The following is a 20,282-nucleotide window of genomic DNA, read 5'->3' on the forward strand; positions in this document are numbered from 1 at the left end:
AATATGTAGTCATGGGAGCTTTGTTAAAGTATCACAATCCCTTGCAGTAGCGCAAACTACCATAGCAGGCAGGCCAGCCGGAATAGTAACGCCACTCACTCTGTCACACGCCTGCCCCGCCTGCTTCAAAAAAAATTTTGTTAGAAAAAGATAAGAAAAAATAAACTGTATATACACCATGATCTGGCCATACATACATCAAATCATTTCAGAATGTTTAAAAACCATAAACAATGTATAAATAAATGACCAGAAACTCTTATGACAACCCTCTCCCCCTCCCCCTCCCCTGTCCACACTCATTATTGTCTCCGGGGCCAGGGAATTGCCACAAAAGTAGACATCCACAATACAGGGAAAATATACAAGGTTCAAAAATAAACTAGATATAATACCAACTAGTATAATCATCACTATTCTGGCTAATAAGTACAGGTTTTATCCCACTTTATTTTATGGCTATTTTCTTGTATAGCAAGTCCCACATACAGTCATGTGAAAAAATTAGGACACCCTTTGAAAGCATGTGGTTTTTTGTAACATTTTTAATAAAAGGTTATTTCATCTCCGTTTCAACAATACAGAGAGATTAAAGTAATCCAACTAAACAAAGAAAACTGAAGAAAAGTCTTTTCAAGATCTTCTGTAAATGTCATTCTACAAAAATGCCTATTCTAACTGAGGAAAAAGATAGGACACCCTCACATGTATTCCCTCTTAAATTGGCTCAGATCTCACACAGGTATATCACACCAGGTGCACATAATTAGTAGATCGTTACTCTGCATGTTGAATAAGGCTTGCCCTATTTAAACCTCAGACATTTAGTTTGGTGTGCTCCTGACTGTTGAAGTGAGAGTGAGCACCATGGTGAGAGCAAAAGAGCTGTCAGAGGACTTCAGAAAAAAGATTGTAGCAGCCTATGAGTCTGGGAAGGGATTTAAAAAGATCTCAAAAGATTTTGAAATCAGCCATTCCACTGTCCGGAAGATAGTCTACAAGTGGAGGGCTTTCAAAACGACTGCCAACATGCCCAGGACTGGTCGCCCCAGCAAGTTCACCCCAAGAGCAGACCGCAAGATGCTAAAAGCGGTCTCCAAAAACCCTAAAGTGTCATCTCGAGAACTACAGCAGGCTCTGGCTACTGTTGATGTAGAAGTACATGCCTCTACAATCAGAAAGAGACTGTACAAGTTTAACTTGCATGGGAGGTGTGCAAGGAGGAAACCTTTGCTTTCCAAGAGAAACATCGAGGCCAGACTGACATTTGCCAGAGATAAAGTTGACAAAGACCAGGACTTCTGGAATAATGTTCTTTGGACAGATGAGTCCAAAATTGAATTATTTGGACACAACAGCAGAGGACATGTTTGGCGTAAACCAAACACAGCATTCCAAGAAAAGAACCTCATACCAACTGTGAAGCATGGAGGTGGAAGTGTCATGGTTTGGGGCTGCTTTGCTGCAGCAGGACCTGGTCAGCTCACCATCATAGAATCCACAATGAATTCTACTGTGTATCAGAAGGTGCTTGAAGAACATGTGAGACCATCAGTTAGAAAATTAAAGCTGAAGCGGAACTGGACCATGCAACATGACAATGACCCAAAACATACTAGTAAATCAACCAAAGATTGGCTGAAAAAGAAGAAATGGAGAGTCCTGGAATGGCCAAGTCAAAGTCCAGATTTGAATCCCATTGAGATGCTGTGGGGTGACTTGAAAAGGGCTGTACGTGCAAGAAACCCCTCAAACATCTCACAGCTGAAAAAGTTCTGCATTGAGGAGTGGGGTAAAATTTCCTCAGACCGATGTCGAAGACTGGTAGATGGCTACAAGAACCGTCTCACTGCAGTTATTTCAGCCAAAGGAGGTAACACTCGCTATTAGGGGCAAGGGTGTCCTATCTTTTTCCTCAGTTAGAATAGGCATTTTTGTAGAATGACATTTACAGAAGATCTTGAAAAGACTTTTCTTCAGTTTTCTTTGTTTAGTTGGATTACTTTAATCTCTCTGTATTGTTGAAACGGAGATGAAATAACCTTTTATTAAAAATGTTACAAAAAACCACATGCTTTCAAAGGGTGTCCTAATTTTTTCACATGACTGTAATTCTCAACCTTGCTAACTAGTTGGAACCATTCTACAACATCTGGAGATCTGCTTGAGCCCCAATTTCTAGCAATTATTACTCTAGCCAGCATCAGAGCCTTCATCCAGAATACATTTTCTCGTCCCCCAATGTCAGAAAGGGAGGCACCCAACACCGCCGGTACAATATCCCTTGTATATTTACATGAGGAGCTGCTATCAAGCTCCCTAAAAACATTTCCCCAAAAGGTCTGAATTAACGGGGCAGGACCAGATCAAATGTAGAAAATCAACTTGCTCACTATTGCACTTCCGACATCTACGGTATATGATGAGTGGATAAAACTTAGACAGCGACGCAGGAGTGTAATATAGGCGATGTAGGATTTTGAACTGAATTAATCTATGATTCCCAGATGTCTTCCTAATATTTTTATATATAGGCTCCCAAATAAGTGCAATATTATTCCCTATATCTTGTCCCCATTTTAACTCACTTTTAAACTTAGTAATTCTACCTATTCCTTTCCTAAACTTACTATAGATTTGTGAAATAGACACTCTATTATGTTGCAAATTATAACACCAATCCGTGAAATCGTGTGCTTTGATCAGAAATAAATCTTTATCTTTAGTACTAACAAAGGCATGTTTAATCTGAATATATTTATATTTTAGTAAAGTGCTAATCATTTTGTCCCCATATATATCGTCTACTTCTAATGTGTCCTGTGTAAACTAAATGCTCAACTCTAATAATTCCTATCTTTTCCCAAAACTTGGGATCTTCAATCATCATACATTTCCTAAAATTTAAATTATGCCATAAAGGAGTAAAATTAAGCGTGTAAGTGATTCCTAATATTGATTTAAGTTTATTCCATACTAATTGCATAGGGTTACTTTTTCCCTCGTGATCCCAAATACCCAGTTTCTAGGACACTTAATACATCTCTCTGACTTCCCACATACTTTCTAATAGGCTGAGAAAATATATTATCTAAACCATTTAAATACCATTGGATCTGAGCTGCCAAATAATAACCTTGGATAAAGGGGAGAGATAATCCCCCATCCTTCTCTGCGAGCGAAAGGAAATTTTATTTAATTCAAACTCTCTTTCTGCCCCAAATTAGGTCATTAAAGAGTTTCTCCAGTAGTTTAAAGGGAGTCTGTCACCACATTTTAGCATGTTAGACCGATCAAATAGGGTTATGTGATCCACCCAGAATATAAAAACGGTACCTTTGTTGTAGAAAACGGACTTTTCTTTTTGCCGAAAATGAACTTATAAGATTATGTTCTGAGCCCTCTCAAGTGCCCAGGGCGGTCTCTCAATCCTCGGAGCCCCAGGCAGCACCTCCTAAACGGCTCATAACCCCGCCCTCCGTGCGCCTCTGCCCGCCCGTTTACTCCCCTCCCCTGTCCTTTTCCACTGTGGCTGTGCGGTCCAAATCGTAGCGGGCGCATGCGCAATGCGATGCCCGCTCCTGGCAGGGCATCGCAATACCTACTGCGCATGCGCCCGCTACGATTTGGACCGCACAGCAGCAGTGGAAAAGGACAGGGGAGGGGAGTAAACGGGCGGGCAGAGGAGCACGGAGGGCGGGGTTATGAGCCGTTTAGGAGGTGCTGCCTGGGGCTCCGAGGATTGAGAGACCGCCCTGGGCACTTGAGAGGGCTCAGGACATAATCTTATAAGTTCATTCTCGGCAAAAAGAAAAGTCAGTTTTCTACAACAATGGTACCGTTTTTATGTTCTGGGTGGATCACATAACCCTATTTGATCGGTCTAACATGTTAAAATGTGGTGACAGACTCCCTTTAAAGGAGTCCTCAATCCAGATGGGACAGGGAGTTATTTTATAGGGTATCTGTGGAAGCAGGATCATTTTGACGAAGGAGATCCTATCCGCTTGTCCTAATGTCAATCTCTGCCAGACACGGATTTTATCTTTCACCTTATCAATCAGTGGAATAATGTTTAATTTGGTATAGTCCAGCAGAGATGGACTGATCCTGATTCCCAGATACTCCAAAGAATCGGTTAAGGATAGGGACCTAATTTCCAATTGGGGAGGGTCTATTCATGGGAAGAAGGACATACTTCGACCAATTTACCTCATACCCTGAGAAGATACCATATTCATTAATTACTTTAAGCATGAGGAAGAGCAAGATAGCCGTCTTCAAAAAAAAAAAAAGAATATCATCTGCGTAGAGGCTGATTTTGTCCTGCAAATCCCTCCCTACAAAACCTTGAATACCATCATCCTGTCTCATCCAACATGCCAGGGGCTCTAAAAAGATGGTGAACAACAAGGGAGAAAGGGGGCAAGCCTGTATTGTAGCCCGCTGTAATTAAAAGGGGTCCGACCATGAGCCATTCAAATTTTTTACATTAAAAGGGGTCCGACCATGAGCCATTCACATTTACATGATGTGACAAGATGAAGGTCTAAACTTCTAGTAGTAATCAAATAAATATTTAGCCAAAACAATGGATATCTACTTATATAAGTATCATAGGGTGTCAACTCTGAGCAATGACACACATCGGTTGTCATCAGTCCAACACACCCAAACATAAAACCTCTGACCGTCAGAAGATTTGTATATCAGATACGTGGGTATTGCTTCTGGAGACTGGTACTTGATACTGAAGGACGAGATATCATGAAGACTTACCTACTCTATCTAGCATCCACAGCTATGGTCCTTGTAGCATTTGTAGGTGATATAGGTAAGTTGTTTGGCATTTCATTTGGAGGGATGTCTGGCTCATAAAACCCTTAGATTATGTTTCATTAGGCCGGGATGAGTGGATGTTCTCATCATGACTCTTAGTTATGAAGGACTTTGGGCCTCTGAAAAACCCACATAAGAAAGCCAACATACTAACATGTTAAATAACATACTCCATGGTCGATTTTTTTTTCCATTAAAAAATGGTGCAAAAATTATACCTTTTTGGTGGCAGAGGAATTCTCTGTCTTCTTATCCGTAAAAGGGTGGAAGCTATTTTCAGCAATTCGTGCGGGACAAATCACAAAAGTTTCTGATTATCTGAAATAAGCATCTTTTGGGTAATCCATAGTTCACAACTGGATACATGGAGAGCTCTTTTTCTCATGTCTACTAACAATAGTACTACTACTACTTCTATTACTGGAAATAATGATAATACTATGAAGACTACTACTACTAATTTATAATAAAATTATAATAGAAATAATAATAACAATAGTACTAATACTACTTCTAATAAGGCTAATAATAATTTATTATTTATTATTAATGCGCCATTCATTCCATAGCGCTGTACATATGAAAAAGGGGTATACATACATAATACAGACAACTGCACTAATCATAAACAAGACACGTTACAGACTGGTACAGAAGGAGAGAGGGCCCTGCCTGTGAGGGCTTACAAACTACATGGTATGGGAGAAGGACATAGTAGGTGAGGGTAAAGCTGGTCATGGCGGTATAGAGGCAGCAGGGTCACTGGTTGTAGGCTTGTCTGAAGAGGTGGGTTTTTAAGTTTCTTTTTTTCTAAGGATTCCACTGTAGGTAAGAGTCTAATATGTTGGGGTAGCAAGTTCCAGAGAATGGGGGATGCGTGGGAGAAATCTTGGAGGCAACTGTGGGAGGAGGTGATAAGAGGAGAGAAGAAAAGGAGGTCTTGTGAGGTTCAGCGATTGCGTGTGGGGCTGTATCGGGTGATATCACCACTATTACTACAACTAATCATATTTAAATAGTTCTACTGTTACTTCTATTAATAAGAATAATAATAATAATATCGACACAATTACTACTAATAATGATATTAAAAGTAATTTTACCAATACTTTTATTAATAATAAAAATAATACTACTTCTAAATAAATACATTTTGAAGCGGCTCACTGTGTGCTAATTATTTTTTTACATATAGGGTATCCAGACCAGACCAACATTGTTGTACTTAAACTCCAACATCAGTAAATAATACTTTAAATACACTGGGTGTCCCCAAGCACTGACTCCGTATATGGACATAGCTATATATGGAGTCAGAGCAGGGACTCCTAAGCCGAAATAGAGTCCCGACACCCTCCCTTCTTCAGAGCAGGGGTGCCTGGTTTAATGCTCGGGTTCTCTCTTTGACTTCCATTGTGCTCGGGTGCTCTGTAGAGGAAAGTGTTCTACTCGAGCACCAGAGCACACAAGCACTTTGGTGCTCGACTGACACTAAAATATACTAGAAGAAATAAAGGGAAAATAATCAGTAAATAATACCATGATCTGTTCAACTATAAAGCCCTAAAAGTCATTTTTTTATGTTTTACCATTTTAACTCATTAGATGGGTAAGGAAAATCATTATCTTACCAACCTGCTATGATCTGCAAGACACAAAATCCTCAAAGGAGCATCCCAGGCAAAACAGAACTATTATGTTACGCCTCGGGTGTAAGGAAGTAAAGCATGGCAAGAATTTAAAGAGCACTTGTCAACTCCCCTGACCGGTTTTAGTAAATAATTGCATTTCCTATGAAGGGGTGAATGAGAACAGTTTTAAGGTGGATTTACCTGCCGAAGCAGATTATTGGGGACGAATATTTCTACAAATGTTCGTTCCCAATAATCTGCTCATCTAAAGACGCGCTCGTTCATCAGTTGAAAAAGTTGACAAGTAAATTAGACAAGCAGACAAGTAAATTATCATTCCTGTGTAGCAGATCATCTGAACTGCGATCTGCTGCTCACAGACAATGCAGCTGCATAAGGACGAGCGACAGCAGTAGCCATCTCTCGTCCTCATACTATGGAGGTGGTCGCTACATGGAAATGCAGTGCTTCACCCCCACTGAGCAAGTAGCCAATTGTTTGGAAGGAACGCTTCCTTCCCGATAATATAAAGTATATAAAGTACAGCATTACAGTAATAGTGGAACAGTAAAACACGGGAAGCTAAAAAAAGATGCAACAAAATGTTTCATTTATGGCTAATACAAGTACTCACTAAAACAGCCATGACAAGAAAATTTTAAGAACACAATGCTTCACCAAGAGAAGACATAAAAAAATTCTTACCTGTGTTCTTAGTCATTTTTAACTTTTATGAATAAGAGAATTGCTGGTTTCACTTGATGCTTGATGTTGGATCATCCTGTTCTTGTAGCATTAATATGGCATTTATTTATTTATCTAGACAGAGCTACAGGATTTTCTGGGCTATAAGACTCAATTTCCCCCCCAGAAATGAGGGAAAAGTGCGTCTTATAATCCGAATGCTGAAGACCGTTTCCATTATGGAAGCGGTCATTAGCAGGCGAGAGACACAGGGAGGTGAAGGCAGTGCTGCGCTGGCTGTAATCACCATCCCTGGTCTTCTTCTGGGTCCCACTGTGCATTGTGTCCTGACCATGAACAGCTTCAGGATGTAATGCGCTGTGCGCCATCAGGTCACAGTACACAGTGGGACCAGGAAGAAGGGATGAAGTGGTGAGTTCTGGATCTGCAGTGCAAGTTAGGAGCAAGCAAAGTATTTTTTATTTTTTTTATAACGTATGATCTGAGGTCTGAAGGGTCTGGAGGTCCGATCGTAGGCTGATTGGGGTTTTGTCTGAGTCTGATGGGGTGGGGGGTCCGATGGGGGGCTAATCTGAGGCTAATGGAGGTTTGTGGTTCTGATCTGAGACTGATGGTCTGATGGGAGGCTGATTTGAGGCTGATGGGGGTTCAGATCTGAGAATAATGGAGGTTATATTTGATTTTGGGGTCTGATGATGAAGAATAGGGGTCTGTTAAGAATTGGGGGTCTGATTAGGGTCTGATCTAATGTCTGATAAAGAATGATGATCTAATTTGGAGGTCTTCTCTGAGGTCCGATGGAACATATTTTTTTCATATTTTCCTCCTCCAAATTCTAGGTGCGTCTTATAGTCTGAAAAATACAAGGCACTTACTAATGTATTGTGCTTGTCTATATTGCCTCCTTTGCTGGCTTGATTCATTTTTCCATTGTATTATACACTGCTCATATCCAGGGGTTAAGGCCACCGCTGCAGCACAGATATTAGGTGACCAGGACAGGAGTTTCTGAGCATGTGTGCCTATGCATGATCCCAAGGTCCCATGCAAGCACGTCCACCATTGCTGGCTTTCAGGTTGGTTGTAACCCCTAGATACGAGTAGTGTATAATGTGATGAAAAAAGCTAGCAAAGGTGGCAATATCGACAATCACAATATATTAGTAAGTGCCTTGTGCTAAAGGGGTTCTCCAAGCCAAATATAAATAGGTGTTGAGTAGATGTAACCAGTGGAGGGAAGAGGGAAGATTCGACGGTCAGCACTCACCATCAGCAGTGCTGCCGTTACCCAGATCCTGTTTATGGTCACGTGACCACCTCTTCTGAGTTCTCTACCCCTTCAGTGGGATCCCGTCTTCTATCTTCCTGCCTTCAGCAGTAGACTTTGCATCACCACTGATGTCACCGCCTACTACACAAGGGAGACCAAAGCACCAACATCTTTAGTTCCCGGCGCATGCATGCAAGCAAAATACTATTGCTGGGACTTCTTCAGCGGACGTATTATTGAGGTCAATGTTATCTTGCAGGCTTCAGTGTGAAGCCTGTATTTTGCATCTCTGCACTGAAGGGGCTGTCAGAGCTGACAGGGCCATTCAGTGGTGCCCAGAAGGCTTCTATGAGTAGTCTGCACTAGGCTGTATTAGGGACACTGCAGATGTGACAGTAATAGGGCAATAAAAATTTGACTTATGGGGGCTCTATGGATGTGACAGTAATTGGGCAGTAAAGATGTGACTGTTATAGGGGCACTGTGGATGTCATAGTAATGGAGGGCACTGTGGATATTACTGTTATGGAGAGCACTGTGGTTGTTACTGTTATGGGGGTACTGTGGATGTCATAGTAATGGAGGACACTGTGGTTGTCATTGTTATGGGGGCACTGTGGATGTTACTGTTATGGAGAGCACTGTGGCTGTTACTGTTATGGGGTACTGTGGATGTCATAGTAATGGAGGACACTGTGGTTGTCATTGTTATGGGGGTACTGTGGATGTCATAGTAATGGAGGGCACTGTGGTTGTCATTGTTATGGGGGCACTGTGGATGTTACTGTTATGGAGAGCACTGTGGTTGTTACTGTTATGGGGGTACTGTGGATGTCATAGTAATGGAGGACACTGTGGTTGTCATTGTTATGGGGGCACTGTGGATGTCATAGTAATGGAGGGCACTGTGGACGTCACTGTTATGGGGGCACTGTGGATGTCACTGTTAAGGGAGCACTGTGGATGTCACTGTTATGGGGGCACTGTGGATGTCTCTGTTATGGGGACACTGTGGATGTCACTGTTATGGGGGCACTGTGGATGTCACTGTTATGGGGTACTGTGGATGTCATAGTAATGGAGGGCACTGTGGATGTCACTGTTTTGGAGGGCACTGTGGATGTCACTGTGGATGTCACTGTTATGGAAACACTGTTAATGTCACTGTTATGTGAGCACTGTGGATGTCACTGTTATGGGGTACTGTGGATGTCACTGTTATGGGGTACTGTGGATGTCATAGTAATGAAGGGCACTGTGGATGTCACTGGTTTGGAGGGCACTGTGGATGTCACTGTTATGGGGGCACTGTGGATGCCACTGTTATGGAGGGCTCTGTTCATGTTACTGTTATGGGGACAGACACTGTATTACAGTAAATTATGATCAGTGGATCAGTCTCTATCTGATTGTGGGTCTATTGCAATGTCCTCACATAGTCATGCAGCCCTGCGATCAGATAGACACTGACTGTATCATAAATTACTCTTATAGAGTGTCGCGTATGGGAGATGACGCCAACACTAGTGTTGAGCGCGAATATTCGAATTACGAATTTTAATCGTAATTATCGGCACTTTGAGAATTTGCAAATATTTTGAATATAGTGCTATATATTCCTTTTTCGAATATTCAGCATTTTTTCCATCTGAACACAGGATTCCTCCCTGCTTCTTGCTTGTGGGCCAACGAGCCATTGGCCCACAAGCAACTTAAGCAGGGAGGAATCATAACTTCAGATGGAAAAAATGACGAATATTCTAAAAAATGAATATAGAGCATTATATTCTATAGTGCTATATATTTGTTTTCGACCCATGCCTGTATTGATCGCGTAATATTCGCACATTATGCAATCATTACCTTGCCGATTTTCAAGTAAAAAAAAAGAATGTAGAATATAACGAATATTCGAATTTGCGAATATTCAACGAATAGTCTATAAAATATTCGCAAAATATCACAAATTCGAATATAACCCCTGCCGCTCATCACTAGCCAACACACGGACCAAGATTCCTGGGCCGATTACGATCGTGAGCCCTTAGATACAGAGGCTTATCGGATAGTTTCTCGCATGATAGTCCTAAATAAACACTTCAGCAGGCAATAGCAAAGAAGCTAGGATTAGGCATCATGCACACGACCACATATGTTTTATATTTCTGCATTTTGTGGACCAGAATAGGACATGTTCTATCTTTTGCAGACCTGACGTACGGGTGGGGAAGGCAAACAAATAATGTATATGTGATGTCCGCATCAGTACGTCAGTTGCACAAAAAATATAACGTGCTATTGAAGTTAATGTGTATCCCACACGGATGGTATCCTTATACAGTCGTGTCCATAAGGCCTTAGACCAGTACAAATACGTTTGATAAAGGATCTTTAGACTGTACTGTACATGATAGACTTGGATACATAGGCACAGCACACAGTATCTGACATGACAAGCCTAGAATACACACCACACCAGAAAGTATCATACAGGATAGGATTAGATACACAACTCAGCAGGCAGTATCACACATGAGAATCGTTGGCACAGGAACAGTAGACTATATCATAGATGATAGAATGAGATACAGAGGCACAGTGAACAGTATTGAGCGCTGATGTATTTTCATGTTTATTGGACTTTGAGATGGTGAGGGAAGAGCCTGTGGACTGAAGTGAGAAATAACCTATCAGGATTCATGTATGGGCAGGGGCATAACTACCATAGTGGCAGACCATGTGACTGCTATGGGGCCCAGGGCAAGTGGGCGCTCAGTACTAGTTGAGATTATCTCCTCTTCTACTTGGGGTGAAAACTTGGTCAGAACTTCACCCTCTAAAGGAACAACTTTAAGCAGATGACCCAAGGGTCTGTCCTGTGTGGGGGGTCTGGTTTTATCCTTGCTATGCGGCCCTTACTTCTCTGTGTACGCCACTGTGTATAGGTGCAGTAATATGGCCACAGAAGGTGTAGTGGGCGGAGCTCCTGCAGACTAAACAGTGTGGGGATGGGGCCAGCCTGTGACTCAGAAGGGCAGCCACATAAACAGGACGCTGTGAATTTAAACAGTTCCGCCAGGATAGGCTGATGGCCGGACAGGGGGAAAGAAAGCACCGGCATGTAAAACTGGTATTGGGGGCATAGGTATGCATGGTGAGGGGTGTTAGGAGCACATAAAAATAATTTGTATCTAGGACAGGACAACCTCTTTAACTTTTTCTACATGGTAAATGCCATTTGCTGAAGTGAGACAAACCCTTTAACATACTACAGCAGTCATTGCTAAGTTTTTAGGCTTGAATATTTGAGACCAGTGATAAAAAGTATACTTGCAGTCATGGAGTCAAATGTATGTCCTATATACATAAACGCCAGAACATTGCAGTACAGTATGTACTACACCAGATATCCTCAAACTGCGGCCCCCCAGCTGTTGCGAAACTACAACTCCCAGCATGCCCGAACAGCCTACAGGTATCAGCCTACAGCAGATCATTGTAGGAGTTGTAGTTTTACAACAGCTGGAGGGCCGCAGTTTGAGGATGCCTGTACTACACCATGGTATTTTGCATTATATAAAATTATATATTTGGTCATAAAATAACAGAATAACATGTTTAAAAAATAAATAAATGACTGTGCCCCATACGTGTGAAAAAGGAAGAACGTTTTGTAAAACTAGTCATTTATGACAATAAGCACATTGTATGACTTTTAATCTTCTGCTTGTCTTGTAGGTGCACAGAGCTCTACACCAGGTACCGTAAATTATCTTATTATTACTCACCTCATTCTCTTCCTCTCATATGTTCCTCCTTTCTTTATTTTTTTCAGTTTTGTTCCCTTTCGCACAGAATGAAACCTTTCTCTGTTAGGAACACAAAAACTCCTTTAATGGAGCTCTTGATTCTTAAAGGGGTTTTCCGTGATTTTTTATTTTTTTTAAGATGAACTAACCTCTGGATAGGTCGTCGGTATTTGATTAGTGGGGGTCCGGTACTCAGGCCCCTCGCCGATTAGCTGTCCGAGAAGGCTGCGGCTTTCCCGTGAGTGTCACAGCCTTCTCTCTGCTTTTGCTAGGCCAGTAATGACACGTTTATCAGTCATGTGGCCTACAGCTCAGCCCCATTCATTCGCACTTAACTAAGTTTGCCTCAGAGAAACCTATACATTTTAATGCTGTACAGAGACAGGTCTTTGTACAGCATTAAAACGAAGTTGGGAAGAAATCGACTTCGGATCTTAGATCCGAAGTTCGATTTGCTAACCCCTAGTGGCAATACTCTTTAAATACCTTTTTTTTTCTAATACCAGTAAATATAACTAAACTTATAATTTATCAAGTGTTTAAACAATTTTATTAAAATTACACATAATGCATATTTTTTTAATTTTCATCACAAAATAGACACATGAATATGATATGTCTATAACGCCTTAGAAGCTGTACACTCCTATACGGCTCCAATTAAAAAAGCCAACTCCCACACAGTTCTCAAGGAATTTAGAAAAATCTATAACTTTATTAGTGCCCATTACATAGTATTAAAATTCATCATATAACAGCGGCATACATATACACTAAATGGAGATACATAGGACGTGTGACCCCAATGATCATCCCAATGTTTAAATCAGTGCACAAGAGTTTAGCGCCCTCTTCTATCATCACACACCCCCAATATTCACATGTTAAGTGCCTAGTGCAATGCAGAACGCAGGTTGTAGTAAACGTAATAATCTCATTAAATACAGTACAATCCTTCAGCGCAAATTCATATAGACATAACCAGTGCAACATATGAAATAAGTCCACAGGGAAATAAATAATACAAGTAAAATACCAACCAGTGTAACTCCAACCCCCAAGTACCTTTTGCCCCGAGCTTCCGCAGGGGATACGTCCGGGTTGGAGTTACACTGGTCGGTATTTTACTTGTATTATTATTTCCCTGTGGACTTATTTCATATGTTGCATGTTATGTTTCATAACGGGCAATTTATGGAAGCTTTGGAATAAGAATAACACTTGACTGTGTGGTGTGTTTTTAAACAGAGACAAGAGACTACAGGGTGTTATATACCAATTTTTAGGGAAATTGGAGCCACTTTCGTTTGTCCCTAATCAAGTTTTTTTTTTTTTTTTTTGAGGAAACCTGAACCAAACTAAATCTTGACAGGTTAGCTCATCTCTAGAAGGAATATCAAATCAGTCAAACATCAGACTAATATGACAATTAGCAGCAAAAGATGTAAATATTCAATCAATTCAACATTTCATGACTTTTCTTTGGTCATTTATTTGTGTTTTTCCTAGGGATAGATCCAAATAATAGTATTACTGGTGAATCCACTGCAACATCCATTGTTACAACACCACCCAGTTCAAGTGAGTCTACAAGTTCTACACCTGCAACCACAAGTGAAAACCTAATAATAACTTCAGAAACTTTGACTATTACTCAACCAACCACATCAGAAGATACAATTAGCACAACATTCCAAACAAGTACAGAAACAAGCACTTCAGTAACATCAACTACAATCGAATCTATCACTAGTGAAACTACAGCTAATCTACACACACTTGATGTAACATCAAAGACTTCATCTGAAACTAACACTACAGAAACAAGTAATTCAGAGACACAATTTCCAACTGAGCCTATCACTACTAAATCTATGAGTACTCAATTTACCAATGTTGATTTAAACCCAACTTTCACTAGTACAACATTACCAAGTACCTTATCAACCCCTGAGACTACACCAATAGTTGCAACAACCCAATCTTTAAGTGACTCTCCAAACACTACAGTGTTATCAAGTAAAGAATCGAGCACATCTGAAAAATCTTTTGTAACTATATCTGTCACCGGTGAATCTACAAGTACTCTATCCACTAGTGAGACAACAGCAACAGTTGAAACAACCAAATATTTAACTGACACTCCAACTACAACAATGGTACCAAGTACAGAATCAAGCATGTCTGAAACATTGATAACAACTACATCTGTCAACATTGAAACTACAAATACCTTAACCACCAGTGATAAAATACCAACAGATGCAACAACCAAATCTTTAAGTGACTCTCCAACTACTACAATGTTATTAAGTACAGAATCAAGCACATCGGAAAGGTTGATTACAACTACATCTGTCACCAGTGAATCTACAACTACCTTATCCACCAGTGAGGCAACAGCAACAGTTGAAACAACCCAATCTTCAACTGACACTCCAACTACAACAATAGTACCAAGTACAGAATCTAGCACGTCAGAAGCATTGATTACATTTGTCACCAGTGAATCCTCAACTGCTGTATCAACCACTGAGACAGCAACACCAACAGTTGCAACAACCCAATCTTTAAGTGACTCTGCAACTACTACAATGTTATCAAGTACAGAATCGAGCACATCTGAAACATCAATTGTAACTACATCTGTCACCGGTAAATCTATAAGTTCCCCTTCAACCAGTGAGACAACATTAATAGTTGAAACAACCCAATCTTTAACTGACACTCCAACTACAACAATGGTACCAAGTACAGAATCTAGCACGTCAGAAGCATTGATTACATCTGTCACCAGTGAATCCTCAACTGCTGTATCAACCACTGAGACAGCAACACCAACAGTTGCAACAACCCAATCTTTAAGTGACTCTGCAACTACTACAATGTTATTAAGTACAGAATCAAGCACATCGGAAACATTGATTGCAACTACATCTGTCACCAGTGAATCTACAACTATCTTATCCACCAGTGAGGCAACAGCAACAGTTGAAACAACCCAATCTTCAACTGACACTCCAACTACAACAAAAGTACCAAGTACAGAATCTAGCACGTCAGAAGCATGGATTACATCTGTCACCAGTGAATCCTCAACTGCTGTATCAACCACTGAGACAGCAACACCAACAGTTGCAACAACCGAATCTTTAAGTGACTCTCCAACTACTACAATGGTACAAAGCACAGAATTAAGCATGTTAGAATCATCAATTACCACTCCATCTGTCACCAGTGACTCTACAAATAACTTATTAACCCCTGAGACAACACCAATAGTTACAACAACCCAATCTTTAAGTGACACTCCAACCACTACAGTGTTATCAAGTACAGGATCAAACATATCTGAAACATTAATTATAACGACATCTGCCACTGGTGAATCTAAAATTACCCTATCAACCAGTGAGACAATGCCAACAGTTGAAAAAACCCAATTTTCAACTGACACTCCAACTACAACAATGGTACCAAGTACAGAATCAAGCACGTCTGAAACATTGATAACAACTACATCTGTCAACATTGAAACTACAAGTACCTTAACACCAAGTGAGACAACACCAACAGATGCAACAACCGAATCTTTAAGTGACTCTCCAACTACTAAAATGTTATTAAGTACAGAATCGAGCACATCTGAAAAATCTTTTGTAACTACATCTGTCACCGATGAATCTACAAGTACCCTATCCACCAGTGAGACAACAACAACAATTGAAACAACCCAATCTTTAACTGACAATCCAACTACCACAATTTTACCAGGTACAGAATCAAGCACGTTTGAAACATTGATAACAACTACATCTGTCAACATTGAAACTACAAGTACCTTAACCACCAGTGAGACAACTCCAAAAGATGCAACAACCCAATCTTTAAGTGACTCTGCAACTACTACAATGTTATCAAGTACAGAGTCGAGCACATCTGAAACATCAATTGTAACTACATCTGTCACCGGTGAATCTATAAGTTCCCCTTCAACCAGTGAGACAACACCATTAGTTGAAACAACCCAATCTTTAACTGACACTCCAACTACAACAATGGTACCAAGTACAGAATCAAGCACGTCTGAAACATTGATAACAACTACATCTGTCAACATTGAAACTACAAGTACTTTAAACTCCAGTGAGACAACACCAAAAGATGCAACAACCGAATCTTTAAGTGACTCTCCAACTACTACAATGGTACAAAACACAGAATTAAGCATTTTAGAATCATCAATTACCACTCCATCTGTCACCAGTGACTCTACAAATAACTTATTAACCCCTGAGACAACACCAATAGTTACAACAACCCAATCTTTAAGTGACACTCCAACCACTACAGTGTAATCAAGTACAGAATCAAACACATCTGAAACATTAATTATAACGACATCTGCCACTGGTGAATCTAAAATTACCCTATCAACCAGTGAGACAATGCCAACAGTTGAAAAAACACAATTTTCAACTGACACTCCAACTACAATAATGGTACCAAGTACAGAATCAAGCACATCGGAAACATTGATTACAACTACATCTGTCACCAGTGAATCTACAACTATCTTATCCACCAGTGAGGCAACAGCAACAGTTGAAACAACCCAATCTTCAACTGACACTCCAACTATAACAATAGTACCAAGTACAGAATCTAGCACGTCAGAAGCATGGATTACATCTGTCACCAGTGAATCCTCAACTGCTGTATCAACCACTGAGACAGCAACACCAACAGTTGCAACAACCCAATCTTTAAGTGACTCTGCAACTACTACAATGTTATCAAGTACAGAATCGAGCACATCTGAAACATCAATTGCAACTACATCTGTCACCGGTGAATCTATAAGTTCCCCTTCAACCAGTGAGACAACATTAATAGTTGAAACAACCCAATTTTTAACTGACACTCCAACTACAACAATGGTACCAAGTACAGAATCTAGCACGTCAGAAGCATTGATTACATCTGTCACCAGTGAATCCTCAACTGCTGTATCAACCACTGAGACAGCAACACCAACAGTTGCAACAACCCAATCTTTAAGTGACTCTGCAACTACTACAATGTTATTAAGTACAGAATCAAGCACATCGGAAACATTGATTAAAACTACATCTGTCACCAGTGAATCTACAACTATCTTATCCACCAGTGAGGCAACAGCAACAGTTGAAACAATCCAATCTTCAACTGACACTCCAACTACAACAATAGTACCAAGTACAGAATCTAGCACGTCAGAAGCATGGATTACATCTGTCACCAGTGAATCCTCAACTGCTGTATCAACCACTGAGACAGCAACACCAACAGTTGCAACAACCCAATCTTTAAGTGACTCTGCAACTACTACAATGTTATCAAGTACAGAATCGAGCACATCTGAAACATCAATTGTAACTACATCTGTCACCGTTGAATCTATAAGTTCCCCTTCAACCAGTGAGACAACATTAATAGTTGAAACAACCCAATCTTTAACTGACACTCCAACTACAACAATGGTACCAAGTACAGAATCTAGCACGCCAGAAGTATTGATTACATCTGTCACCAGTAAATCCTCAACTGCTGTATCAACCACTGAGACAGCAACACCAACAGTTGCAACAACCCCATCTTTAAGTGACACTGCAACTACTGTAATGTTATCAAGTACAGAATCGAGCACATCTGAAACATCAATTTTAACTACATCTGTCACCGGTGAATCTATAAGTTCCCCTTCAACCAGTGAAACAACCCAATCTTTAACTGACAAGCCAACTATAACATCAGTACCAAGTACAGAATTAAGCACGTCTGAAACATTGATAACAACTACATCTGTCAACATTGAAACTACAAGTACCTTAACCACGAGTGAGACAACTCCAACAGATGCAACAACCGAATCTTTAAGAGACTCTCCAACTACTACAATGTTATCAAGTACAGAATCAAGCACATCTGAAACATCAATTGTAACTACATCTGTCACCGGTGAATCCATAAGTTCCCCTTCAACCAGTGAAACAACCCAATCTTTAACTGACAATCCAACTACAACAATGGTACCAAGTACAGAATCAAGCACGTCTGAAACATTGATAACAACTACATCTGTCAACATTGAAACTGCAAGTACCTTAACCACCAGTGAGACAACTCCAACAGATGCAACAACCGAATCTTTAAGTGACTCTCCAACTACTACAATGTTATTAAGTACAGAATCAAGCACATCGAAAACATTGATTACAACTACATCTGTCACCAATGAATCTACAACTACCTTATCCACCAGTGAGGCAACAGCAACAGTTGAAACAACCCAATCTTCAACTGACACTCAAACTACAACAATAGTACCAAGTACAGAATCTAGCACGTCAGAAGCATTGATTACATTTGTCACCAGTAAATCCTCAACTGCTGTATCAACCACTGATACAGCAACACCAACAATTGCAACAACCCAATCTTTAAGTGACTCTCCAACTACTACAATGTTATCAAGTACAGAATCGAGCACATCTGAAACATCAATTTTAAGTACCGGTGAATCTATAAGTTCCCCTTCAACCAGTGAGACAACACCATTATTTGAAACAACCCAATCTTTAACTGACACTCCAACTACAACAATGGTACCAAGTACAGAATCAAGCACGTCTGAAACATTGATAACAACTACATCTGTCAACATTGAAACTACAAGTACCTTAACCACCAGTGAGACAACACCATAAGATGCAACATCCAAATCTTTAAGTGACTCTCCAACTTCTACAATGGTACAAAGCACAGAATTAAGCATGTCAGAATCATCAATTACCACTCCATCTGTCACCAGTGACTCTACAAATAACTTATTAACCCCTGAGACAACACCAATAGTTACAACAACCCAATCATTAAGTGACACTCCAACCACTACAATGTTATCAAGTACAGAATCAAACACATCTGAAACATTAATTATAACGACATCTGCCACTGGTGAATCTAAAAGTACCCTATCAACCAGTGAGACAATGCCAACAGTTGAAAAAACCAAATCTTCAACTGACAATCCAACTACAACAATGGTACCAAGTACAGAATCTAGCACGTCAGAAGCATTGATTACATCTGTCACCAGTGAATCCTCAACTGCTGTATCATCCACTGAGTCAGCAACACCAACAGTTGCAACAACCCAATCTTTAAATGACTCTCCAACTACTACAATGTTATTAAGTACAGAATCAAGCACATCTGAAACATCAATTGTAACTACATCTGTCACCGGTGAATCTATACGTTCCCCTTCAACCAGTGAGACAACATTAATAGTTGGAACAACCCAATCTTTGACTGACAATCCAACTACAACAATGGTACCAAGTACAGAATCAAGCACGCTTGATACATTGATAACAACTACATCTGTCAACATTGAAACTACAAGTACCTTAACCACCAGTGAGACAACACCAACAGTTGCAACAACTGAATCTTTAAGTGACTCTCCAACTACTACAGTGTTATCAAGTTCAGAATCAAACACATCTGAAACATTAATTATAACGACATCTCTCACTGGTGAATCGTCAGCAGCTTCAATTACATCTGTCACTAGTGAATCTACAACTACTCTATCAACCAGTCAGAGATCAACACCAACAGTTGCAACAACCCAATCTTCAACTGACACTCCAACCTCTACAGTGATACCAGGTACAGAATCTAGCATATCAGTAGCTTCGATTACATCTGTCAGTAGTGAATCTACAACTACTGCATCAACTAGTGACACATTAACACTAACAGTTGCAATAACCCAATCTTCAACTGACAATCTAACTACAATAATGGTACCAAGTACAGAATCAAGCACATCTGAAACATCAATTGCAACTACATCTGTCAACATTGAAACTACAAGTACCTTAGCCACCAGTGAGACAACACCAACAGTTGCAACAACCGAATCTTTAAGTGACTCTCCAACTACTACAATGGTTCAAAGTAGAGAATCAAGCATGT

At 40.3% G+C, this 20,282-nt stretch overlaps 1 protein-coding gene across 1 annotated transcript in view; it reads left to right on the plus strand.

The window, feature by feature from the left end:
* Positions 1-20,282, plus strand: part of LOC122946665 (serine-rich adhesin for platelets-like) — a 49,564-nt gene that overhangs the window by 19,758 nt on the left and 9,524 nt on the right. The window contains exons 4-7 of the mRNA XM_044306427.1: positions 12,184-12,204; positions 13,764-16,608; positions 16,696-18,971; positions 19,062-20,264. Coding sequence (XP_044162362.1) covers positions 12,184-12,204; positions 13,764-16,608; positions 16,696-18,971; positions 19,062-20,264 — 6,345 coding nt within the window. The remainder of the gene's footprint in view (positions 1-12,183; positions 12,205-13,763; positions 16,609-16,695; positions 18,972-19,061; positions 20,265-20,282) is intronic.

This window comes from Bufo gargarizans, chromosome 9 (assembly GCF_014858855.1).
Source record: "Bufo gargarizans isolate SCDJY-AF-19 chromosome 9, ASM1485885v1, whole genome shotgun sequence".
NCBI classification, from domain to species: Eukaryota; Metazoa; Chordata; class Amphibia; order Anura; family Bufonidae; genus Bufo; species Bufo gargarizans.